At 32.0% G+C, this 26,474-nt stretch overlaps 2 protein-coding genes across 2 annotated transcripts in view; one reads left to right on the top strand and one right to left on the bottom strand.

Annotated features, from left to right (window-relative positions):
* The window catches only part of LOC134716388 (uncharacterized), a 41,029-nt gene extending 30,366 nt beyond the window's left edge, over nucleotides 1–10,663 (bottom strand). Inside the window, exons 1-5 of the mRNA XM_063579367.1 lie at nucleotides 10,476–10,663; nucleotides 9,346–9,454; nucleotides 7,636–7,711; nucleotides 7,072–7,178; nucleotides 6,100–6,184 (exon numbers count right to left, since the gene is read on the bottom strand). Of these exons, the coding sequence (XP_063435437.1) occupies nucleotides 6,100–6,184; nucleotides 7,072–7,178; nucleotides 7,636–7,711; nucleotides 9,346–9,454; nucleotides 10,476–10,576 (478 nt within the window). The 5' untranslated portion in view covers nucleotides 10,577–10,663. The remainder of the gene's footprint in view (nucleotides 1–6,099; nucleotides 6,185–7,071; nucleotides 7,179–7,635; nucleotides 7,712–9,345; nucleotides 9,455–10,475) is intronic.
* A 7,394-nt stretch (nucleotides 10,664–18,057) lies between these two features.
* On the top strand, nucleotides 18,058–22,124 carry LOC134716386 (uncharacterized). Its single transcript, XM_063579361.1, has 2 exons — nucleotides 18,058–18,398; nucleotides 20,948–22,124. Exons 1-2 carry the CDS (start codon nucleotides 18,101–18,103, stop codon nucleotides 21,184–21,186), a joined length of 537 nt encoding a protein of 178 aa, XP_063435431.1. The 5' UTR covers nucleotides 18,058–18,100; the 3' UTR covers nucleotides 21,187–22,124.
* The last annotated feature ends 4,350 nt before the right edge of the window (nucleotides 22,125–26,474 follow it).

The following is a 26,474-nucleotide window of genomic DNA, read 5'->3' as shown; positions in this document are numbered from 1 at the left end:
TTTACCCCTATGTTCTATTTTTAGCTGTAGCGACCATCTTGGTTTGTTTGTCCGGTCACAAAAGACAATTTTAAAACTAGATAGCCTAATAATGATTCTGGCTATGTTTGGTAAAATTTGGTCAAGTAGTTTCAGAGGAGAAGATTTTCGTAAAAGTTAACTAAGATTTACTATAAAGGGCAATAACTCCTAAAGGGGTCAACTGACCATTTTGGTCCTGTTGACTTATTTGTAAATCTTACTTTGCTGAACATTTTTACTGTTTACAGTTTATCTCTATCCATAATAATATTCAAGATAATATCCAAAAACAGCAAAATTTCCTTAAAATTACCAATTCAGGGGCAGCAACCCAACAATGGGTTGTCCCATTCATCTTAAAATTTCAGGGCAGATAGATCTTCACCAGATAAACAATTTCACCCCATGTCAGATTTGCTCTAAATGCTTTGGTTTTTGAGTAATAACCAAAAACTGCATTTAACCTCCATGTTCTATTTTTAGCAGTGGCAGCCATCTTGGTTGGTTGTCCGGGTCAAAAAACACAATTTTTAAACTAGATACATCAATGATGATTGTGGCCAAGTTTGGATTAATTTGGCTTGGTAGTTTCAGAGGAGAAGATTTTTGTAAAAGATCACGGAGATTTGCGAAAAATGGTTAAAAATTGACTATAAAGGGCAATAACTCCTAAAGGGGTCAAATGACCATTTTGGTCATGTTGACTTGTTTGTAAATCTTACTTTTCTGACTATTATTGCTGTTTACAGTTTATATTCATCTATAATAATATTCAAGATAATAACCAAAAACAGTAAAATTTCCTTAAAATTACCAATTTAGGGGCAGCAACCCAACAATGGGTTGTCTGATTCATCTGAAAATTTCAGGGCAGATAGATCTTGACCTGATAAACAAATTAACCTCATGTCAGATTTGCTCTAAATGCTTTGGTTTTAGAGTTATAAGCCAAAAACTGCATTTTACCCCTATGTTCTATTTTAAGCCATGGCGGCCATGTTCTTTTGATAAAATGGGAATTAAAACACAAACTTTATTCTAGATACCCTTGGAATCAATCAGATGAAGTTTGGATTGAAGTGGTTCAGTAGATTCAGAGGACACGATTTTTGTAAAAGATCATGGAGATTTACGAAAAAATGGTTAAAATTGACTATAAAGGGCAATAACTCCTAAAGGGGTCAAATGACCATTTTGGTCATGTTGACTTATTTGTAAAACTTACTTTGCTGAACATTATTGCTGTTTACAGTTTATATTCATCTATAATAATATTCAAGATAATAACCAAAAACAGTAAAATTTCCTTAAAATTACCAATTTAGGGGCAGCAACCCAACAATGGGTTGTCTGATTCATCTGAAAATTTCAGGGCAGATAGATCTTGACCTGATAAACAAATTAACCTCTGTCAGATTTGCTCTAAATGCTTTGGTTTTAGAGTTATAAGCCAAAAACTGCATTTTACCCCTATGTTCTATTTTAAGCCATGGCGGCCATGTTCTTTTGATAAAATGGGAATTAAAACACAAACTTTATTCTAGATACCCTTGGAATCAATCAGATGAAGTTTGGATTGAATTGGTTCAGTAGATTCAGAGGACACGATTTTTGTAAAAGATCATGGAGATTTACGAAAAAATGGTTAAAATTGACTATAAAGGGCAATAACTCCTAAAGGGGTCAAATGACCATTTTGGTCATGTTGACTTATTTGTAAATCTTACTTTGCTGAACATTATTGCTGTTTACAGTTTATATACATCTATAATAGTATTCAAGATAATAACCAAAAACAGCAAAATTTCCTTAAAATTACAAATTTAGGGGCAGCAATCCAACAATGGGTTGTCTGATTCATCTGAAAATTTCAGGGCAGATAGATCTGGACCTGATAAACAATTTTATCCCTTGTCAGAATTGCTCTAAATGCTTTGGTTTTTGAGTTATAAGCCAAAAACTGCATTTTACCCCTATGTTCTATTTTAAGCCATGGCGGCCATGTTCTTTTGATGAAATGGGAATTAAAACACAAACTTTATTCTAGATACCCTTGGAATCAATCAGATGAAGTTTGGATTGAATTGGTTCAGTAGATTCAGAGGACACGATTTTTGTAAAAGATCATGGAGATTTACGAAAAATGGTTAAAATTGACTATAAAGGGCAATAACTCCTAAAGGGGTCAAATGACCATTTTGGTCATGTTGACTTATTTGTAAATCTTACTTTGCTGAACATTATTGCTGTTTACAGTTTATATACATCTATAATAGTATTCAAGATAATAACCAAAAACAGCAAAATTTCCTTAAAATTACAAATTTAGGGGCAGCAATCCAACAATGGGTTGTCTGATTCATCTGAAAATTTCAGGGCAGATAGATCTGGACCTGATAAACAATTTTATCCCTTGTCAGAATTGCTCTAAATGCTTTGGTTTTTGAGTTATAAGCCAAAAACTGCATTTTACCCCTATGTTCTATTTTAAGCCATGGCGGCCATGTTCTTTTGATGAAATGGGAATTAAAACACAAACTTTATTCTAGATACCCTTGGAATCAATCAGATGAAGTTTGGATTGAATTGGTTCAGTAGATTCAGAGGACACGATTTTTGTAAAAGATCATGGAGATTTACGAAAAATGGTTAAAATTGACTATAAAGGGCAATAACTCCTAAAGGGGTCAAATGACCATTTTGGTCATGTTGACTTATTTGTAAATCTTACTTTGCTGAACATTATTGCTGTTTACAGTTTATATACATCTATAATAGTATTCAAGATAATAACCAAAAACAGCAAAATTTCCTTAAAATTACAAATTTAGGGGCAGCAATCCAACAATGGGTTCTCTGATTCATCTGAAAATTTCAGGGCAGATAGATCTGGACCTGATAAACAATTTTATCCCTTGTCAGATTTGCTCTAAATGCTTTGGTTTTTGAGTTATAAGCCAAAACCTGCATTTTACCCCTATGTTCTATTTTTAGCCATGGCGGCCATGTTTTTTGATGAAATGGGAATTAAAACACAAACTTTATTCTAGATACCCTAGGAATCAATCAGATGAAGTTTGGTTTGAATTGGTTCAGTAGTTTCAGAGGAGAAGATTTTTGTAAAAGTTAACAACGCCGGACGCAGGATGACGACGCCGGACACCAGACGCCAAGTGATGAGAAAAGCTCTTTATAAGCATTGTGTATTAATATCATTACATTTGGATGAGGCAAACTTAAATCAGAGAACAACCAGATGCTCTGCAGGGCCCAGCTTTATACGATGGAAGAGGTTGAACCCTGAACGGTTGGGGCCAGTATGGACACGACATTCAAGCTGGGTTCAGCTCTAAATTTGGATTGTGATTAAATAGTTGACACAGCATAGGTTTCTGACAAAGAATGAATGTGGTCTAATGAACTTAAAATTTTGTTTTGCCTTTAAGCAATTCACTATGCTGTTGAATATTAATCCTTTCAAAAAAATGTTTGAAGAAATTTTCTTTTTATTTATGAAATTTCAAATGAGAACCAGATGCTCCACAGGGCACAGCTTTATAAGACAGCAGAGGTTGAACCCTGAACGGTTGGGGCAAGTATGGACACAACATTCAAGCTGGATTCAGCTCTAAATTTGGATTGTGATTAAATAGTTGACACAGCATAGGTTTCTGACACAGAATGAATGTGGTCTAATGAACTTAAATTTTTGTTTTGCCTTTGAGCAATTCACTATGCTGTTGAATATAAATCCTCTCTCAAAAAAATGTTTGAAGTAATTTTCTTTTTATTGATGAAATTTCAAATGAGAAAAATTGACCCCCCCAATTTTTTTTTCACATCCCCTATCCTTTATTCCAAAACTGATCTCAATTCAAATTTCTAATGGAGTTTGCAACAATAATTAATCATTTAAATACATCATAAAATATTAAAATGTAAAAAGTGCTTGTTATCACTGAATGGTAAAGATTGTTTTAATTTATCAGTTGGTAGTAAAAGTGAATATACATTGTATATTGTATAAAACAATGATTTAAGTTCTTGCTATTGCACAATACTGTGCAATTGAAAATACTTGCTATTGCGCAATACTGTGCAATTGAAAATTTCTTGCTATTGCACAATACTGTGCAATTGAAAATTTCTTGCTATTGCACAATACTGTGCAATTGAAGATTTCTTGTTATTGCTGAGTACTGTGCAATTGAAAATTCCTTGCTATTGCACAATACTTAATATAATAATTTTAGATCCTGATTTGGACATGGACCAACTTGAAAACTGGGCCCATAATCAAAAATCTAAGTACATGTTTGGATTCAGCATATCAAAGAACCCCAAGAATTCAATGTTTGTTAAAATAAAACTAATAGTAAATTTTTTACCCTTTGGACTTTAATGTAGACCAATTTGAAAAAAGGACCAACAATTAAGAATCTACATACACAGTAAGATTTGGCATATCAAAGAACCCCATTTATTCAATTTTTGATGAAATCAAACAAAGTTTGATTTTGGACCCTGATTTGGACCAACTTAAAAACTGGGCCAATAATAAAAAATCTAAGTACATTTTTAGATTCAGCATATCAAAGAACCCCAATAATTCAATTTTTGATGAAATCAAACAAAGTTAAATTTTGGACCCTTTGTGCCCCTTATTCCTAAACTGTTAGGACCAAAACTCCCAAAATCAATATCAACCTTACTTTTATGGTCATAAACCTTGTGTTTAAATTTCATAGATTTCTATTTACTTATACTAAAGTTATGGTGCAAAACCCAAGAAAAATGCTTATTTGGACCCCTTTTTGGCCCCAAATTCCTAAACTGTTAGGACCAAAACTCCTAAAATCAATACCAACCTTCCTTTTGTGGTCTGTGTTTAAATTTCATAGATTTCTATTTACTTATACTGAAGTTATGGTGCGAAAACCAAGAAAAATGCTTATAATTTGGACCCCTTTTTGGCCCCTTATTCTTAACTTTTATAACCAAAACTCCCAAAATCAATCCCAACCTTCCTTTTGTGGTCATAAACCTTGTGTCAAAATTTCATAGATTTCTATTCACTTAAACTAAAGTTACTGTGCGAAAAACAAGAAAATGCTTATTTGGGCCCTTTTTGGCCCCTAATTCCTAAAATATTGGGATCAAAACTCCCAAAATCAATCCCAACCTTCCTTTTGTGGTCATAAACCTTGTGTTAAAATTTCAAAGATTTCTATTCACTTAAGTGCGAAAACTAAAAGTATTCGGACGCAGACAAAGACGACGACACCAACGTGATAGCAATATACGATGAAATTTTTTTCAAAATTTGCGGTCGTATAAAAATGATCAATTCTGCAATTTATCTATTTGTAAAGGGCACAACTCTAAAACAGTTAGTGATGCCACCAAAATTCAAACTTGATCAGTGTTTTGTAGTAATAAACATTGTGTATAAGTTCTATAACATTTGGTTGATGTAAACTTAGTTAGAGAACAGAATTCAATTTTAGGATGTACAGGTGTGGGGACATGCAGATGGACAAGGGTAGTAGAGGGGGCATTAAGTTTTACCCTTGTCCATCTATTAGATTAATTTTCATACGCTTCTGACATTATGAAATCATTACTACAAAGATAAAAGACCATGCAAGATGATATATGTACAATTCTTCTGCTTTTTAAATAATCAAATAATTTATATCATTAGATAAAATTGCAAATCTGCAGTTCTGTGAATTTAAAAAATTTGTTTAAATCTAGTTCTTCAGACTGTACCTCTTACATTTGCACAGTCTTAAATAATAAAATAAAAGCAGGAATCTTATAACGATTTATTAAGATATCAATACACATAGACAATATGGTCAAATTCATAACAACAAACAAGATTTCCCCGGTAAAAATCAGTCACATATTATTTATATGTCCAATTGCACAAATATCATCCTCCATAGGCTTTTATCAAAATGTATTTTCAATGTCATATCAAAGTTCATGTGAGATTGTTTCCATAAAACTCTCAGATGAGAAGTTCTGCCAATTTTTTCTCACTTTTTAACTTCAGATAGGCCCCATACTGACCTGGTGTGTTTTTAAATGAATTTATCTTTCTTTTAATCTGTTTTGGCGTATCTTGATAATAATTCTTCCTGTCCTTTGCCATAGCCTAAAATCAAATAATTAGACACATGCTTAATGTCAACCAATTTTCCCTCTTATTGGTAAACTTAAATGCAATTATAAAATACAAACATAGAAATGATGAAAATTGGACATGAACACTGATATAACTTTTATAATTTGTAAATAAAACAATGGAATATTTGGCAAAAGAAACAAATTTTGGCAATACTGTGGATTGAGGTATTTCCCTGTCCATTAAATTAAACATGTGGATAGCACAGACAGAGTTATTTTCCTTTGTCCATAAAATTAAACATGTAGATAGCACAGACAGAGTTATTTTCCTTTGTCTTTAAAATTAAACATGTGGATAGCACTGACAGAGTTATTTTCCTTTGTCCATAAAATTAAACATGTGGATAGCACAGACAGAGTTATTTTCCTTTGTCTTTAAAATTAAACATGTGGATAGCATAGACAGAGTTATTTTCCTTTGTCTTTAAAATTAAACATGTGGATAGCACAGACAGAGTTATTTTCCTTTGTCCATAAAATTAAACATGTGGATAGCATAGACAGTTATTTCCCTATGTACATGTTGGCAGCACTGTTATAGTTACTTCTTTTGTCAATAAATTGTACATTTGGGTAGAACAGATACATACATGACATATATGGATTCTACTTTCTGCAACTTGTGGAATTTTAAATCAAGAAGCTCCAAAGAGCCTGAATCCCTGAATGACTTTCAATGGTCTAACCAACAAGTTTTCATCTTACTTGCTTCTTCTTAATCTAATAACAAATCACACGAACCACAGTTTCTCAGTTTCATAGTGGGGTGCTCATTAAAAGGTGGCACAATCTCCTATATGTAAACAAAACCTCTTGCCATAGGTTCTCTTATTATATAGGATCAACTATAATTACCTTATAATCTTCTCCGTATGATTCTAACATGCACACACAATATCTGACCAGAGGTTCTGACAACTGTAAAGTTTTAGCAGGAGGTATACTGGCTTCTTCTTCCAATTCTGTTATATTAAAGAAAAAATATGCATACAACTTCCAAAAAACATCTCTCAGCACTTTGTAATGTAAATTACAGAAACAGAACTTTCAAAGTTATGATGGAAAAGATATACCACTGTAAATTCAAAATACAAATGTACTTCTTTTTCAAAGCTTTACTTAAAGGTGTATACATGTACATACATGACATAGAAAGATGTGGTATGAGTGCTGATGAGACAACTCTCCATCCAATTCACAATTAATAAAAGTAAACCTTTATATGTCAATGTACATAAATGACAAAGACTTTCATTTAAATGAGAATTCTGTATTAATTTCTTCAGAAATACATGTATATACATGTACTGTTATTGAATAATTGTCTCCCCAAAACTCCTATCAAAATATAATTTTAAAGACATTTCTGACTTTAGCGAATTATTTATTTAGGCAGGTTTTTACATCAGAATTACAAACCTTTAATAACTGTTGTTGTTTGTTTTATGTTCTTCTCTTTCTTTTGTGTTTTCTTATTTTCATTGTCGAGCATTTGCTGAAAGCAAGAAAATATTTTGATAGCAATAACAATGAACATTCATTAATCTGTAAATATAAACATGCATGCCATTTCCATTCTCAATTTTAGTATTAAGTGGTACCCAACACTTTCACTTAAATTAATTTGGAACGTTTAATAACTTTAATTTTCATAAAAATTTGTCAAAGTAGTATTTACTTTGACCCTTTAACAAAAATATAAAAAAATAAAAATTTTGAACCAACCGTTATGTCAGAAAAATTACACTGGTTATATATAGCAGTTTGACAAACACCAATTTTGATCATTGAGAAGCTTAATAATCCTTTTACAACACAACATAATTAAAACGTTCGGCGGACTTTACAGAGTTATCTCCCTGTAATGATACATACCACCTAATATGAATTAATACTTTAACATACTGCCATGACTGTTACAAACTGGTATCTGCTGCTTTTACACTGTAAACAAACTTATTTATTTTCTCTCAAGTGTAAAATATACTGCCAATACAAATGTATAAATCATTGTAAATGGGTAACAATTGAATCTTCCCTTAAATAACTATGTATATATTATTCAAGGCCTAAAATAAAATATTGTTTGTTTCCCCAACCCCAATCTACCCTGCAAAAATGTTTTCCGACCCACCTAATTTATTGTCAAAACTAAGGCAAATGTACATGTTATTTTATTGTCAAAACTAAGGCAAATGTAATTGTTATTTTATTGTCAAAACTAAGGCAAATGTACATGTTATTTTATTGTTATTTTATTGTCAAAACTAAGTTAAATGTACATGTTATTTTATTGTCCAAACTAAGTCAAATGTACATGTTATTTTATTGTCAAAACTAAGTCAAATGTACATGTTATTTTATTGTCAAAACTAAGGCAAATGTACATGTTATTTTATTGTCAAAACTAAGTCAAATGTACATGTTATTTTATTGTCAAAACTAAGTCAAATGTACATGTTATTTTATTGTCAAAACTAAGGCAAATGTACATGTTATTTTATTGTCAAAACTAAGTCAAATGTACATGTTATTTTATTGTCAAAACTAAGGCAAATGTTCATGTTATTTTATTCATTTCTGATTGTCAGACTTACTGGATCCAATGATATTGTTCCAGCTTTATGAAAAAAAAATTATTTCTCTACCTTCATGTACACTAGGCTGGTAGGGATTGGGGAAACAAACAATATATTAATTTAGGCTCAAACTAGAAAATTGTGGAAAGCTATATCATGTATATCTCATTAAATGGCAACTTTTATTATTTAATATTTTTTTGTTTCTTCAGATTTTTTAACAATTTAAAATTTTATTTACGGTCTTATTGGGCAATGTTTCTTCAAGGCCATCATGAATAAACAAGTCTCAGAGTAACAAGCTAGCATAAGTGTCAATCCTTTGCTAAACAATATTTTCACATAGTCCCTTGATCTGGTTGTCATTCATAAGTTAGTAAACAGTTACAGTAGCTATATACTCATGGCAAAATTTTGTTTGACTAAGTTAAAGATCCAAATATCTCCTCTAGGCATGCTAGGTCTCTTAAGTAAGGAAAAACTTGATTGATACATTTATCACAATGTAAATATATGTAGGTTGAAAGATCAATAGTATTTAACAACATACCTTGATGCTTGGCACTTTTAATGTGATATTTGGGTCACTGGATAGACCCATTAATCTCATATTCTGTTCAACAGACTTATTTTTAATCCATGCTTTCTTAATTTGTTTACTGAAATAAATGGAAAATTAATTTATTAATTATATACTTAGGGTGTAAATTTACATGTAGGTAAATTTTATGGATATTGCAATCAGTGGCAATGGTGTGAAGATATCAACATCAGTCACAGGTACAAAGGCTCTTTCAACCCCCTCTTCTAGCTAAATTAATGCAATCAATGTTGCAATGTATCTGGGTTTTTTTTTCTATATTCATTTGTACATACAAAATGTATATAATGCACTGCTGCATGTGCACCATTAATATAATCTTTTCAGCATTATGAGCATATATAGCTCTAAGATTAAAAATAATTATAAAAATGTGTGACATAAGATCAGCTAACTCCTAGAATCATTTAGATGTTCCCATAAAATTTGACAAATAGGAAACCAAGATATATAAAAAGAGTGACGAAGATGCCTTTTAGTGCGAGATGTTCATTTCCAAGTTGTTGTGGTAGACGAAATAATTATGATTGACATACTTGGGTAGGATTGATATGGATGATTCCAACAACAAAATTAGGTGTGATCTACACCATCGTAAAGATAAATCAATTTTGATTTACAATATTTCAAGTTTGAGTGGGATTGGCAGCTGAGATTTTAAGCGGCATATAACCAACATGACCAAATTTCATCACCGTCTGACAATTATTCTAAAATGCAAATCAAGTACTTTGTGTATGATTATTCAAATTCAAATATTTCATATTATAGATTAAGGTATATAGGGAATAAAATCCAAAGACAAGTGCATGTGGCCTTGGTGCAGAATTAACCATGTCTCTATTTGATAAACCGAATTGATTATAATTTACGCGTGCCGATTTTACCAGGTACCAACGTGAGAAATAATTCATGCATGTATGTTAGACATCTACTGGCTGGGTATATAATCCATCGAAATCCTTTTTACAAGGGTTTCCATGTATAGTAAAACTGACAAATAGAAACAAACCCCTGGCCATGGCCCTGTGCCCAACCTGTGAAATATTCAAATGATAAAAACTTCCAAATTATGTTACCATTCGATTGTAGGTAGTTTCTTTGAATTCTTCCATTCTTTTGATCTATTTCTGTCATATTGAAATCTAGGTTGTCGGTGTGTTTTTCTAGGTTTCCCCATTTTAAGGATTGATGTTCATTTCTAAATGTAAACAGTGTCAACAATGCTTAAACACACGTGCTTCCTGTAAACAAATACGGTAATAAAGGACAGATTATACTTTGAAAATGTAATATTTGTTTTTGAAATTAATTTTGTTTGCGTACACTTACGCTGACAAACAAACAATGCACATGATTTTAATTATAAAATGAAAGAAAAAAATGAAAAAAAAACGAAAAAACTCCGATAATTTCAAATAAGACATAGGTGATATCTCATATCTCTTTATATATATCTATTTAGCTTCATATTAAAAGGCAACTAATCTAGCTGTTATGGCAGAACTTTGGAGATATCCCTTATTTCGAGAAATAATAAAAAATATTTAAAATACAATTCCTTGGTAAATAGTCAGCATGCTCAAGTTTTATTTTATTTTAAACATATAGTGTTGTCTAAATGTAAGTAACAATAGGATTAGATACAAGTTTTTTTAAAACACAAAATTTCAAGATGACATAATTCAGTACAATATGAAAACTATGAACTATTTTACAAGTGTAAAAACATTCAAACGGGAAAACCAACGGAAAACGAGAAACAGTTATGAACCACATAAACAGACGACAACCACTGAACATCAGATTCATCATTAGAAGGGTTCAAACAATGACAGCGAGATTAAACGTTTTAATGATACCAAACCTTCTCCCTTTTCTAATACAATATAATAGTATAACATCACAAGATAGGAAGACATATTAAAAATATCAATTGAAATGACTTCAAGAACTCAATAAAAAAAACAACGTTGTAACTCAAATTAACACACAATGAACAAATTTTCAGAAAAGGATTGTGTTTTTTTTCAACACTAATTTAGTCTGTTTCAGATAAAATATATTCTATGGAAATAACAACTAAGTGTTGTATGTTTTCAAATGCTGATTTCACTAAAATCTATGTAGTGGACATTCTAAGAAAAAATAATCGAATCTTCTAAAGCCTTGGACACCGGGGCCCACATTCACAACTAGGCGGCCGGTCATTTACTGAATTCACTCTGTATAAATCAGTTTTAAAAGGACTACATGCGTGTGTGTGGTTATTTAGTATGCAATATATTTTCCATCTTATTTTCAATGAAATAATAGTTAGGTACTAAAATTGAGAAATATCATTTCGACGAAATGTGATTTTGAAATTGAGAGATGATTGAATGGATCTACTAAATAGCTAACGGCAATAAATACATATATGCATAAATCTATATAAAGCACTCGCCTTATCTCAATCCCTTTTTACTCAGAGTTAAAACAAAATGTTGGTCTGGATGTATTGATAATTTAACAATTTATTTAGATGTTGATTTAAATCACATTTTAACTTCAAAGAATAAGTTTAAACCTTTTCTTTTTAATAAGCTCAACTTGAAGTCAAATAACATATGGTAAGTATGTTTATAGTTCGTTCTTATGTTGTACTGTTACACCACTGCCCCGGCCCGCGGGTTAGGGGACTGAGGACTGGGATCCGTCTAACATTTTTAACCCCGCCACATTATGTATGTATGTGCCTGTCCCAAGTCAGGAGAGCCTGTAATTCAGTGCTTGTCGTTTGTTTATGTGTTATATATTTGTTTCATATTTTATACATAAATAAGGCCGTTAGTTTTCTCGTTTGAATTGTTTTACAATGTCATTTCGCCGGGCCTTTTATAGGTGACTATGCGTTATGGGCTTTGCTCATTGTTGAAGGCCGCGACGGTACGGTTACCTATAGTTGTTTATTTCTATGTCCTTTTGTTCTCTTGTAGAAATATAAAAAAGAAGATGTGGTATGATTGCCAATGAGACAACTATCCACAAAAGACCAAAATGACACAAACATTAACAATTATAGGTCACCGTACGGCCTTCAACAATGAGCAAAGCCCATACCGCATATAGTCAGCTATAAAAGGCCCCGATAAGACAATGTAAAACAATTCAAACGAGAAAACTAACGGCCTTATTTATGTAAAAAAAAAAGAACGAAAAACAAATATGTATAACACATAAACAAACGACAACCACTGAATTACAGACTCCTGACTTGGGACAGACACATACATAAATAATGTGGCGGGGTTAAACATGTTAGCGGGATCCCAACCCTCCCTCAACTGGGCCCGACAGTGGTATAACAGTACAACATAAGAACGAACTATAAAAATCAGTTGAAAAAGGCCTAACTCATCAGATGGACAAAAAATACAAGTGGACGTGGAAAGTTGTCTCATTGGCAATCATACCACATCTTTTTTTTCTTTTCTTTTTTTTTTTATGTATAAAGCGATATATTTGATGATAGAGTAAATCAGCAGCATTGACAGAACTTGAGAACATATACTAGTAGGTTATACATGAAAGTATATTTACAACACGACGGTTGCGACCGGTTGAGCAGGATCTCCTCACCCTTCCGGTGCAGTTCTCGGTTGCTTGGTCTTTAGTTTTCTATGTTGTGTTTTGTGTACTACTGTCTGTTTGACTTTTTCTTTTTTAAACATTGTGTTGTCATTTTCATTTTCGATTTACGAATTTGAATTTCCTTCTTGTAACTTTCGCCCCTATTTTACAGGATCGATACATTTGAGAGTTTATATTTTATGTGAATCAAAGACACTTGCTAAAGAAATTCAGAATTATTGCCATAAATTATAGAAATAGAGTTGGGCGCCATAAGGGTCTATAGGTGCAAGATCGATTATGTCAATTATGTAAAGGAGATGTAGGGGATGAAATTCAAATACTCAATTTTAGAAAAGAAGAGAAATAATTGCAAAACTTGAAAAAAAATATGTCAACAAAAAAAACTTAAATTGAAGTCAAAATTATTTGTTTATAAGAAAATAAATTAATCTTATTATTGATTTATAATGTGAGAATAACAATACTGACTCCTGATCTCACTGGTTGTCATTAGTCGTCAAATAACTAAAGAATGTACTTAAGTGAAATTTAGACTGAAAAAATCTAGAATATAAAATTGAGACTTTAAGACAGAAGATAATAAGTGAAGGAGCAAACTATGGCTAGGTTATGGAACTCCTTTTAAAGATATTAATTTTGTTTATCCTGTAACCAAGGAGTCAGAACATTTGACTGTGTCCTTGTGAACTAGCATAATAAAAATCCGGCTCAGCATGTCGGCGTAGACATACAATTAAATTCATGAAAACCAAAGCACCAATCAAAAACTTTAATAATAGTCTAGTCTATGGTTCAATTAAGTATTGTGTTCATGGAGGAAGTCCACAAAACATCATCCACTGGTTAGTCTAGTTACTTCATCATTACATCTGTATCTGCATATATTACGTAGAAGATACCAATAGTGATTTTTTTTTAAATACATGTACATTTATCCCCGTTTTTGTCTGGTAACTGAATAAATTTCAAACTATTTGAGTTGAATAGCAACATTCAACATCTTTAAATCGATTTACAATAAAACTGTGTGTATACTTTGCAATAATTTAATTTTGGATGTAACGCGTCTTCTGATTGGCTGACGTTATTTTGTGATGAGTCCATATACATAATTTAGTCACGTGACCGTGACGTCATCAACGTTTTTTCATGGTTTTCTACAGTTTAAAATGGAATTTAGAATAAAATTATAAGAAATGACTGTAATATTTTTTCTGTCTATTCGAAATAACATAAAAAATGTGGTGCACACTGTAAAATAACCGGCCGCTACGCGGGTTATTTAGTGCATGTCCACCACATTTTTTATGTTATTTCTTCATAGACAGAAAAAAATATTACAGTCATTCCTTAATTAAAAAGTATGTTTTGATGTAGTGCATAATAGTGCAAAACTAAAATAACAAATAATTCTTAAATGTGTTATTTTATTAGAATGTCTATTTTTTATATGGGTTTGCATGCTTTGCGTACTGTAATGTGTTATTTATATTTGTTTTTAAATATCAAATTGAATATTTATGTTTCGAAAAAGTGTTTTAAAAAATACTTATAGTTTTTAGAGACTTGTTAATACGTACAGAGTATCAATTTTAGTATGCACGTTCTGTCTAAAGTTATAAAGAAGTAGAGACACAGACACGTTAATTTTTATTTGTATAGAAGTCGCTCTTCACTATCCTACTACCTGTCGATACATTTATTTTTGGCATTGCACAAGTCATGTCTTCTTTGACTATTAATGACGTTAAAATACTAAATCCCTGGGAAGTGTTTTAGTTGATTTTAGTCTCTGATGCATGATTTTTTATTATTAATTGGGTTTGGCTTTTAACTAGCTGTCAGTAACTGCGAGTACTCTCAAATCGTATTTTCTTGTCAATTCGACCTGTTGATACTGTTTATAATGCTTTTTTGTTATTTTGTATTTATATGGATCTTGTCTGTACACCAGTTTTGATTGTTTGTATTACAATATCTTTAATTTTTCACTTATTCTTACTACATTTGTATAAACTTCAAGATTATGATTATTTTTTTTAAACCGTTTTTTTTTATAAAGTGAATATTGATCAATATTTTCGAAGGGTTTAATATTTCTCAGTGATGTCCTGTCATGGCTTTGTTTGTTAGCTTTTTGGTCATGAATGTTTGTCTCTAATATTTAATTACCTGTGCATTTGTATTCAGATATCGCAGATCAAATTTATTCGTTCATTGTGTTTTTTACGATTTTTGATTGAGTTAAGTCTGCCAATTGATATTTTATCGTGTGTTTTTCTATGTTGTGATGTTATGCTATTGTTTCAGAAAAGGGAGGAGAAGGTTTGGATCCATTAAAACGTTTAATCCCGCTGCAAATGTTTGCACCTGTCCTAAGTCAGGAATCTGATGTACGGTAGTTGTCGTTTGTTTATGTTATATATACGTGTTTCTCGTTTTGTTTATATAGATTAGACCGTTGGTTTTCCCGTTTGAATGGTTTTACACTAGTAATTTTTGGGCCCTTTATAGCTTGTTGTTCGGTGTGAACCAAGGCTCCGTGTTGAAGGCTGTACTTTAATCTATAATGGTTTAATTTTTAAATTGTTATTTGGATGGAGAGTTGTCTCATCGGCATTTACACCACATCTTCCTATATCTTTATTTGTTTCAAGAGATATTCTTATTTTGAAAGTGTATTTTTTCTATATTTTTCTGTTCATAATCTAAATACTGAAAATCTTAATTAAGAACGGGAAAATAACCCGTTGAAACTCTATATAGATCACTATTTAGATGGAGCCGGCAAAATAGCTACGGCCTTTTTTTTTGGATTCGTCACTTTTGGTTATTAATTTTTGGTGATTTTTTTCGTTTAGACGGGTTTGGATCAATCTAATTAAAAAAAATGATATAAAAGCTAAAGAGATATTTATAGAGTGCGCAGAATTTATTATAGTTAGCAAGAATTTAAATAGTTAGACAACTTTGACGTTACGCACGATATTGCGTCCTCAAAATTTGACGTTTTACGTCGGTTATTAAGTATACTTGTTTGTTTTGATTGTAATAATTTTTGATAGATATGGATACTTCAAAGTCTTGAATATGTATGAAATATTTGCTACTGGTAGATACGCAAGCAAATTAACTTTTTGGACTTCTGATTCGGCTTGTGTTGTATTTTTCTTTAAATTTATTGTAACTTTTAATTTTTTGCTCTTTTCTTTTTAGTTTCTTTATCTCTTTACAATATTTAATTCTCTCTGTCTCGGATATGAAATTCTTTTGTTCTGTAAATAATATTTTACCTATAATTTTATTGAAAAATTACCATATGTTTTTTTCGTTTCATTTTCTATTTGATTATAACTACTTTTATATATTGCAGTTCTTATCGTGGTTTCTATGATTTTATCTATTTTCGAAATTTGTAATTTGGTTATTTTGTTTTGTCCTCTGATCTTAAAACATAAAAACGAACCGTACTTTTTGTTTGAAAACAATGAAATATCGTTCGTATATCATATGATAATACGAACTGCTTTCAAATTCGATGGCCTAGGAGGATGATTGGCCTAATGAGTTCATATAAAGTGATAAATAGCATGGTAATTTTAAGATACGCTCGTAGCGAGATTTGTTCGACTCCGATCCTAATCGACAGTTATTGCAACTATTTTATCTTAAGGTCGCCTGATGTCCGGCTTCTTCTACCTTTGATGACAGCTAGGTCAATGAAATACAACAAGTGTCGCTTATACATGATGTGGTGTTTAACACCAAAACAAAGAACAAACTTTTAGAAATAATTTGAAAGCACATATATGTATAGCGTCCCGAATCGAAAACGTTCAAAACGTAAGAAAATTACTCAGTTGACAAACTTGCAAGACATTTGATTTGTTAAAAAAACAAGTCATTTCGCCTTAACAGCCGTTATCAAAAAGATGTTATCGTATTGTGGGGTGAAACGTTCAAAGCACAATTACGAAAAAGCACTGTTTTATATGGTACAAATTGAATATTTAATAAAATGACGTTGAAACTGACAGCGTTTTTGTAAAAAGCAGCGAAATTCGACATTGGACAATCTTGCAAGACATTTTCCCGAGGCCAATGCGTTTTTATTTGTGGTGCGAGTGCTGTAAAATTCCGGATTTGAAATGGTCTATCTATATATATATATATATAATAGATATAGGAAGATGTGGTGTGAGTGCCAATGAGACAACTCTCCATCCAAATAACAATTTAAAAAGTAAACAATTATAGGTTAAAGTACGGCCTTCACCACGGAGCCTTGGCTCACAGCACATTTGTAGGAATAATTTATAAAAACAAAATTTTATATCATCTGATATTTTAAAAAGCGCTAATTTTTGATAACTTACCATTTTCAAAAACCTGACCATGGCGAGGATTATTTATTTTTGAAAAAATAAATTTTTACCGTTCGATCAACACAAAAAACAGCAATGGCGTCATTAATTATATTAGACGTTTATCATTCATGCGAATTTTCGCGGATTTTAAACTTTTTATTAGACCACAAAAAATCCCGCAAAAGTTATTTTGCAAATAATTTGTTACGTGTGACACGCATATTTTTGACGTTTTGGTAATATTTGTATCATTATTTGAAACTAGTATGAAAAGTTAAACTCGGAATATTTTTTATATTTTTGGAAACAGTAATACCTGCCTAATCTATGGATATAAATTTCATAAAGCTGAACTAGTTAGTTTTCATAGAAGCGCTATTTATCAAATTGCTCTGTCGAATTTCACGGCATTGACGCAATAACGTGCTTAACGTCTATACAAATCCTTGGAGTTGTTACAAATACCTCTGTTTTGGAAATGAAATCTTCCGTTTACTCTTATCTTCTGGTCTTGTTTTCGCATACTGCTTACAATTAAAACATTAGTGATTCTGTTAAAAATTATAAAGTATTTAAAATTATATGTTTTGTTCAATCTTTAATTGATTATTTGTAATATACGGTCCAATATTTTATCCGAAACCATGTCTTGCATAATATCAACCGACTGGATCCCGAAATTAGACTGGTACTAGAGAAACATGAAAGTTAAACGTAAAAGTTCAGAAGATGCTGAGACAGATTCATTCCAGTATATACCTCCGTCGGTGGCTAAGGCTGACAAACTGAAAGAATTAGACTCAGTACCAGAAGGACTTGAACCTGGGACTTACGAACCTCCGCCCGATTTTGATAATATTTCCGAAGAGCAAAAGACTCATAAACCTTTCGACCTTCAGTTTGCTCGAGAATCATGGGGACAAATCAAAGAAGATCCATATGGACCAAGTCAATCAATGGTTTGGGAGCAGATAAAAACAAATCCACTGGTACCAATAGGTATCTTCTGATTTCTTTCTCTTTATGTAAAACATTTTACATTATTTATAAATTCTAGACATGTCATTATACACCTCATCGCTATTTGTCCGCCATTACTGGATATCACACAGGTTCCCGTAAAATTTTGATGTCATAAAACAAAATATCTGACGCCATAATGGAAAACTGATTGTTGTGTATGAGTCAAAAGGTCAAGCGGCCGGGTCGGCTGGCCGAGTAGGCTAATAGCGATAAGGTGTATAGAGGGGGGATAGGACCTTTATCAGGACTCAGGGATCGGGTGTTTATATGCTAGGTATTTCGGGATTGACCCTTCCAGGATCCGGGGAATTCTCTATTTCGGATTTGGGGACGGCGGGATTTACTTCATTTAAATTCGAGATTTCATGTTTTTAAGCCCGGGATTTTGGGATCAGGACCCATCCTATCCCCCCTCATTATAAGATCAAATAAATAAAACTTGTGTTTCTGATGATCCTATATAATATGTACTTCATGACGGAAGGAAAAAGAGGGGGTTTTGGAGGGTTTAAACACACTTTTTGAAGTTTTTAATGGACGATCAATGCTATGTTTTGTTTATATAGATTAGACCGTTGGTTTTCCCGTTTGAATGGTTTTACACTAGTAATTTTGGGGCCCTTTATAGCTTGTTGTTCGGTGTGAGCCAAGGCTCCGTGTTGAAGGCCGTACTTTAACCTATAATGGTTTAATTTTTAAATTGTTATTTGGATGGAGAGTTGTCTCATTGGCACTCACACCACATCTTCCTATATCTATTTGAAGGGATAAATTATGTCTGATAAAATCTCTACAAAGCTTATGTTGTATTGTTATATGTATAACCGACTTTAAATAAATCTTTTATGCTTTATGACCTATGATTAGACCCCCCTTCTTTATCCTATGTTTGGAACCTCCCCTTTTGAAAATGGCTGGATACTCTCTGTACTGCATACATACCCTCACTTTAGTTTCTAGCCTTAATGAAAAAAATGTCCCTGTGAACAAGTACTAATATGGCTCAGTTATCTTGGTTATTACCTTAGAAATGTCATATGAATAATTTTGCAGAATTGAAAAAACAGAGCAAAACTGGTTCATCATTTATGTTTTTTATATCTTACAAATGATGACATTAAAAAAATTATATGCATTCTTCTGTTTGAGTATATTTTTTATAATTCAAAGACAACAACAAGAAAGTATTTTAAAAACACATGTTCATGTAGACGATTTTGTTTTATATGTCAAAAGTTTCCAACAGACATTAATTAATAAAAATACATGACAAAAGAATATTTAGCATTTGTTTAGAATTAGATATTAATTCATTATTAAGTCTGTATCTAAAATTGGAAGATGATTATTACCTGAGAATTATGTCACAGATCTACATCCTTATAAAAAAGTGTCTTAAGCTTTGAGACATGAGTTTGATTCATTTTGTTGAGATTTAACAAATAGAGTTATCCCTCTTTATACTGGTTTTCCTTTATATATATTTTGATATTAAGGGCATACGATACAGTTTTGATCCTGTATTTACAAGTTCATGAAAAGTTGCATATAGGCTATTTTTTACCTGATTAAATCAAATATTTTATAAAAAATATACCTCCATGTGCTACTTATTGAGTAAAATGAGGTCGATTTTTTTTATATTTGCCCAAAATTCAGATTTGTGGACGTAATTTTTTTTTCGAAAGAAAGACATAACTTATTTGTTATAAAAGATAAACACAAATTGTTTTTGTTGAATAATCGGTAATTTCTGTATTCTATAAATATCCTAAAAAAATATGCAATTTTTTATTCAGAAATAACTCATATTTATCATATGTTCATGAATTGAGGAAAAAATGTAATTTTTTACTGCATGTTTATCAAAATTTTAAAAAAATCCTCTATTTACAGTTTTATAAAATTTGGGTCACATAATCTCCCTGCAAAATGAAACAAAATGCCGTTTTGAAAAATAGGGGTCCATGAAATCGTTTTCAAATTAAATCAGTTTGAATGATATAAATCAGTCGAAAAATGCATCTTTTCTCGATATGTCACAGTTTGACGTCGCGAAAATAACAAATAATGTTAGCAACGTCATTACCTTCTCTGTAACTGTATCGTGTGCCCTTAACTAGAATAACTCTTTTAAATAATAAAAAAGATAAAAATGTTAGTTTGGATATTATAATGCACTTTTCATATAAAGCTCTTCAATTGCCGAATTGGGCATATATATAAAAAAATTATAATGGGAGGTAACTTTACTTTTACTTTTACTTTTTTTTAGGCAGAAGAATTATACATGTACACATTTCTTGTTCTTTTACCTGAGAAATATTTTGGTCAAAACTTGGAAGTAATAGTATCTGGGTTTTTTTTGTTGATTTTAAGGATCGTTACAGTCCAATGCATGTAGTGCTAAGTTTAAATTTCTGAAAACAAAGGTCTGTGATATTCCTGTCTGGTACAAGAGATCTTTTCAATGTAATCTAGCGATACTACCAATGAATCACTAAATATGGATATTTATATTTTAGGTTTTTCAGGAATGGTGTTTTCATTTGTTTATGGAATGTATCAGAACAATGTGGGGAATGCTGAAATGGCCAATAAAATGATGAGGTACAGAGTATATGCGTCTGCATTTACAATGGCTGCCTTATTTGGTGGTACCTATTATCAGTTTCTTAAGTTTAAATGGAAGAAAGCAGAATTTGAGAGAATATATGAGAAGAACTTGGAACTAAATCAACAAAAACATATCAATAATTCTTAATAAAACATTGTGACACTCACAGACTACAGACAGATGATTGTATTATTCCAACTTTTATTGCATGAAACTTAGCTTGCTGAAGGTGGAACATATTAAAAGCAAAAGAATGCCAGGGTCTGCAGGAGAAGGTTTTAGTACAGTCTGACAGTGCCTCAATAAAAAAAGGGGATACTGTAACCAGAATATCAAATATTACTGCACAATACAACAGACCATATCAATCCCAAACACTCAGTGGCAGCTCCTCTGAAAAAAACACTAGACATTCAAACAACACGTACATGGTCCACATGGGCGGATCAAGTCATTCAAGAAAGGGGAGTTCCAACTACATGTCCCCATTCAAATACATTGATCGTCAAAAAAAAGGGGGTTCCAACCCTGGAACTCCCCCTGGATCCATAACTGGTCCAGATATTCTGACTTGGTATAGGTACAAAATGCAGCAAATCCCACTTATAAACCTATTTTTTAATTTTCGACCCAATGCAACATGAAAAATAGACTTTTGTAAAACTATACAACACTAGCTGTCTTTTCCAACTACAGATTAGAGATTATATCTTATTTCCATGTGACTTACATGTTGTAAATTCTAATAGAGTGTCAGGTACAAAAAATGTAGTTATTTGTTGCTTTTTATTTGAAATGGACAAAACAGAGAATTAAGTTCTGGTTGTAGTAAAGGTGTGATGATCAATGTTGCATAAGGTTGAATATTATTTGATGCGTCTCTTCATATGTATTTAAGATTGAAATGTTCAAAAGTATTATCAGTTATTTATAGTGCTCTATTCATCCTTTTCATATGCAATAAATTATTTGACATTTCCATTAAATGTTTGTTAATTTGTATCATTCTAATATAATGACATTGTTATATTATATTTTCATGATTTTAAATGGATGGATTATTAATAAAATATGTAATCTTTTCGTGTTTGGCTTAGGGCTACATTTGTAAATATTGTGTATACATATGGTGTTCATAAAATACTACCAAAGCATTGTCTAACCTTATGTTCAGAGCTCCTAAGTAATGAAAGCAAATTAATCAACCTCCACAATTTCTTATTATTTTTCTTATTCTATTAAGTATATCGCCACAAACAATGTAAGCTGCAGTATTTTTGTACATGTTTGTGATGTCAGATACACTCAACGTAGCCCAAACAGCTGGATATAGATGTATATGGCTCAGTTTGGTATTGCATTATAGGTAAATTTAGTAATACAAAATGTATATAGGAAGGCGAAAATAGTTTACAAATAATTCAAATGGTAGTTATCTTTATGTATATAATTAGTTTTTATCAAGAATGGAAAATTTAGATAAAAGTACTTTTATAAAAGTATGAAATTATCAAATATCTCAATGCTATCATAATTTCACAATATATTTTATTTGTTATTGATGATAACCAAACACTGGAAAATTTCCCGACAATTACCAACTTAGTGGCAGCAACCCAACAATGGGTTGTTCAGTTCATCTGAACATTTCAGGGCTGATAGATCTTCACACATTGATCATTTTTACTCCTTGTCCGATTTCCTCCAAATGCTTTAGGTTTTGATATATAAGCTAAAAAGTGCATTATTTGACCCATGTGTTCTATTTTTAGCCATGGTGGCCATGTTTGTTCACTTTGTTGATGGATTAAAATTTGGATACAATTTATGGGTTGTGAGGTTCATCTGAAAATTTCAGGGCTGATAGATCATAACCCATTGAACATTTTTATTCCTATGATTTCCACTAAATGCATTAGTTGTTATACTACTGCATTTTTTTTGCTGTGGTATATTGGTATGACGTTGGCGTCGTCGTCGTCATCGTTGATTTTTTGCACTATAACTTTAAGTTAATAGAAATCTATGAAATTTAAACACAGGGTTTATGACTAAAAAAGGAAGGTTGGAATTAATTTTGGGAGTTATGGTCATCACAGTTTAGGAATTAGGGGCCATAAAAGGGCCCAAATAAGCTTTTTTTTCTTGGTTTTTGCACATTAACTTTAGTATAAGTAAATAGAAATCTATGAAATTTAAACAAGGTTTTATGAACACAAAAGGAAGGTTGGGATTGATTTTGGGAGTTTTGGTCCCAACAGGTTAGGAATTAGGGGCCAAAAAAGGGCCCAAATAAGCATTTTTTTTGGTTTTCGCAGCATAACTTTAGTACAAGTAAATAGAAATCTATGAAATCTAAACACAAGGTTTATGACCATATAGGGAAGGTTGGGATTGATTTTGGGAATCCTTGGGGTTCTTTGATATGCTGAATCTAGACATGTATTTACATTTTTGATTTTTCAAGTTGGCCATAATCGGGGTCCAAAGTTAATACAAACTACAAGCTATAATTTCGGATATTGCTAGTCACAGACTTTTCAAGCCAGTTCGAATTGGAAAAGATGAAAAAGAGAAAAGATCTTTTCTAAATCTTTCCTTTGCCAACAAAGGTCTCGATGGCGTCAACCTAGGCAATATCCTTCATCATAAATTAGTTCAATCGAAAATACCTCCTTATTTCAAAGACCAGTCTGTACCAATAATTTCTTATACCTATACCAAACCTATTGCAACTAAAATGTTCAATTACAAACGCTTTTTGCAGGATCTCGATATTGACGACTTCAAGTCTAAACCTCCTGATTGCTCTTGTGCTATTTCCCAATTCACATATAATCCTGCTGGCCACGTTATTACCGGTGACCTTAACATTGTTAATAACACTTCTCTACGAAACTCTAGGATTATGCCAGACAATGGGCTAAGCGCGAGAAGGAAGACGTAGACACTCTATCCGAATGGATTAAGGCAGTGAGGTCGTTAATACAAATCAGAATTAAGAAACTGAAAGGGTCCATCAATGCCCATGCTACGTCAATCTTCAAAGATCCAAATGTTGCTAAACACCTATCTGACCTCCATGATAAATATGTTGTTGTCCCCGCAGACAAAGCCCCAAATAACATCGTTTTTATCTGTAAAAGTCATTACATTAATTGCTTGATAAACGAATTAGGTATTATAGACAATTCACTTGGAAACCCAACATATACCCTCACGACACTTACCAAAGAGGAAATCCTGGATAATTATAGGTCTGTTCTTTGTTCCTTTGGTATTTCAACCAAAGATGAAGAACTGGATCTTCCATCACTGTATTGGATACCTAAACTACAGAAGTGTCCTTACAAACAACGGTATATTGCTGGGTCTTCCAAGTGCTCCACGAAACCCCTTTCTAAATTATTAACATCCATTTTATCAGCAATCAAAAACGGGCTTCAAAGTTATTGTGAAACTGCCTATTCTAGAGGTGCCGTGAATCAGATGTGGATACTTAAAAATTCCAAAGATCTTTTAGAGTACATACAATCTAAGGCCGTGTTCACATTGACCTAAATTCGGTGTTGTGTTAGTGTAACTCACACGTAAACTCAACACAATTGCGTTCCCATTGATAAAACTCAATGTTTACATGTAGTTTAAATGATGTTTTATCTACACACAGTCGATAGTCAATGTAGGCCTTGTGTAGGTTAAGTGTACACAAAACTAGGCATTTAGGACATTAGTTTTACCGTGTATATATTTAAGGAGGAAACTATTTTTGAGTAAAATTGATATTTTTGATAATTATTAGTATAGTTCTTTACAGAAATTGTTGTCTACATTTTTTTAAATAACGTACTTCATTAACCCCTGATCAAGACTCAAAGCAGCATCATTGCCGAACCCATAAGGCAGCTACCAATTGATTTTCGGGGAGAGGCTATTATTATTGTTAAGTATAAAATATAAAGGCAAGGGGGTGGGGTGGTGAGCTATGGATTTTGTTTTGGAAACAAGAAATGTTTCCAGTTTTTGGCCCTGAAATTTTGTTTGATTGTTTCACCCTCAGCTGCCACTATTTATATTGCTAAAATTGATTTTGACTTGTCACCAAAATTTGTCCTGAAAAAAATCAATAACTCACGTCCCCCGTCCTCCGCTCCTCCTCCCCTCCACAAAAAATGAAGTAAATAGTTGCTGCCTAATTCATTTGAAAAGGTCTTCCCGAATCAACTTTACGTACACAGAAATATTCGCCACTGGTCTTTACTCAAACAACGATTCACGCATAAATGCATGACTAAAAAAAGTGTGAGGTAAATGATATGTTTGTCTAGTATATCAGATCCGTCAAATAACACTTAAAATAAATTAAAAAAAACGTTACCCTATTCCTTAACTAAATACTCCTTGGAGAAGAAATACCATTTGAAACGAACAGAAAAGATAAAAATGTAGTGATCCCTAATATCTCAATCCTTTTTTTCGCCTGTAAGCACGCTGCTGCAGCTAACGTTTTCTAATGCGTAATCGAGACATCTCTAGTATATTCAAACTACTACAAATTATAAAAATGGCTTTTATAAAGTAGCAACCACTTAACTTAAAAAAGGGGGAGGGTTATTTTTTTTTTATCTGAGTCAGATTTTTTTTCGCGCGTACGTTTTTATTCCTCTTTTTTTCGATGCTGGTGATCAAATTCTTTTTTTTTTAATATTCAACACTATATTGTATGGGGGAACTCTTGATTCAGAATTTTTTTTTGATCATCTGTATGACCATTTTTATTTTATCAAATTGGGGATCGGAATATTTCCATCCCCCCCCCCCCCCCCCATTTTGAAGTCAAATGGTTGTTCCCTTATCGCTAAAAAAATTGTCCAAATATTTTGAATTTAGTTCGACGTAATGAACATTTAAATGACATATAGTTTACAAGTGGGAACATATCTTATGTACAGGTAGCTAAACAAGGTGTATAGATGTGAACAAATGTAATGTGAAACCAGTGTACACTACACTAAACTAATTGTAAACATGTTTACTCTACACGGCGTTTGGTGTGAACAAGGCCTAACTCTCTTTCATCTTGTAACAGTATTAAAACATTTGACTTTTCTACTCTTTCCACAAGTATTCCACATTCCAAACTAAAAGACAAATTAAAAGAGTTGGTATTACTTTGCTTCATAAAAAAGAATGGCCAACGTAGATACAAGTATCTTGTCTTAGGGAGGGATAAATCATACTTTGTAAAGAATCATTCTGATTCAAACAAAAAATTCTCTGAAACCTATATTATCAAGATGCTTGATTTCTTGATTGACAACATATTTGTTACGTTCGGAGGACGTGTTTTTCAACAGACTGTCGGCATCACAATGGGAACAAACTGTGCCCCTCTACTTGCTGACTTGTTTCTTTATTATTATGAGGCTGACTTC

This window comes from Mytilus trossulus, chromosome 4, assembly GCF_036588685.1.
Source record: "Mytilus trossulus isolate FHL-02 chromosome 4, PNRI_Mtr1.1.1.hap1, whole genome shotgun sequence".
NCBI lineage: Eukaryota > Metazoa > Mollusca > Bivalvia > Mytilida > Mytilidae > Mytilus > Mytilus trossulus.
Note: the sequence above shows the minus strand (reverse complement) of the source record. Positions and strands in the feature narration are given on the sequence as shown.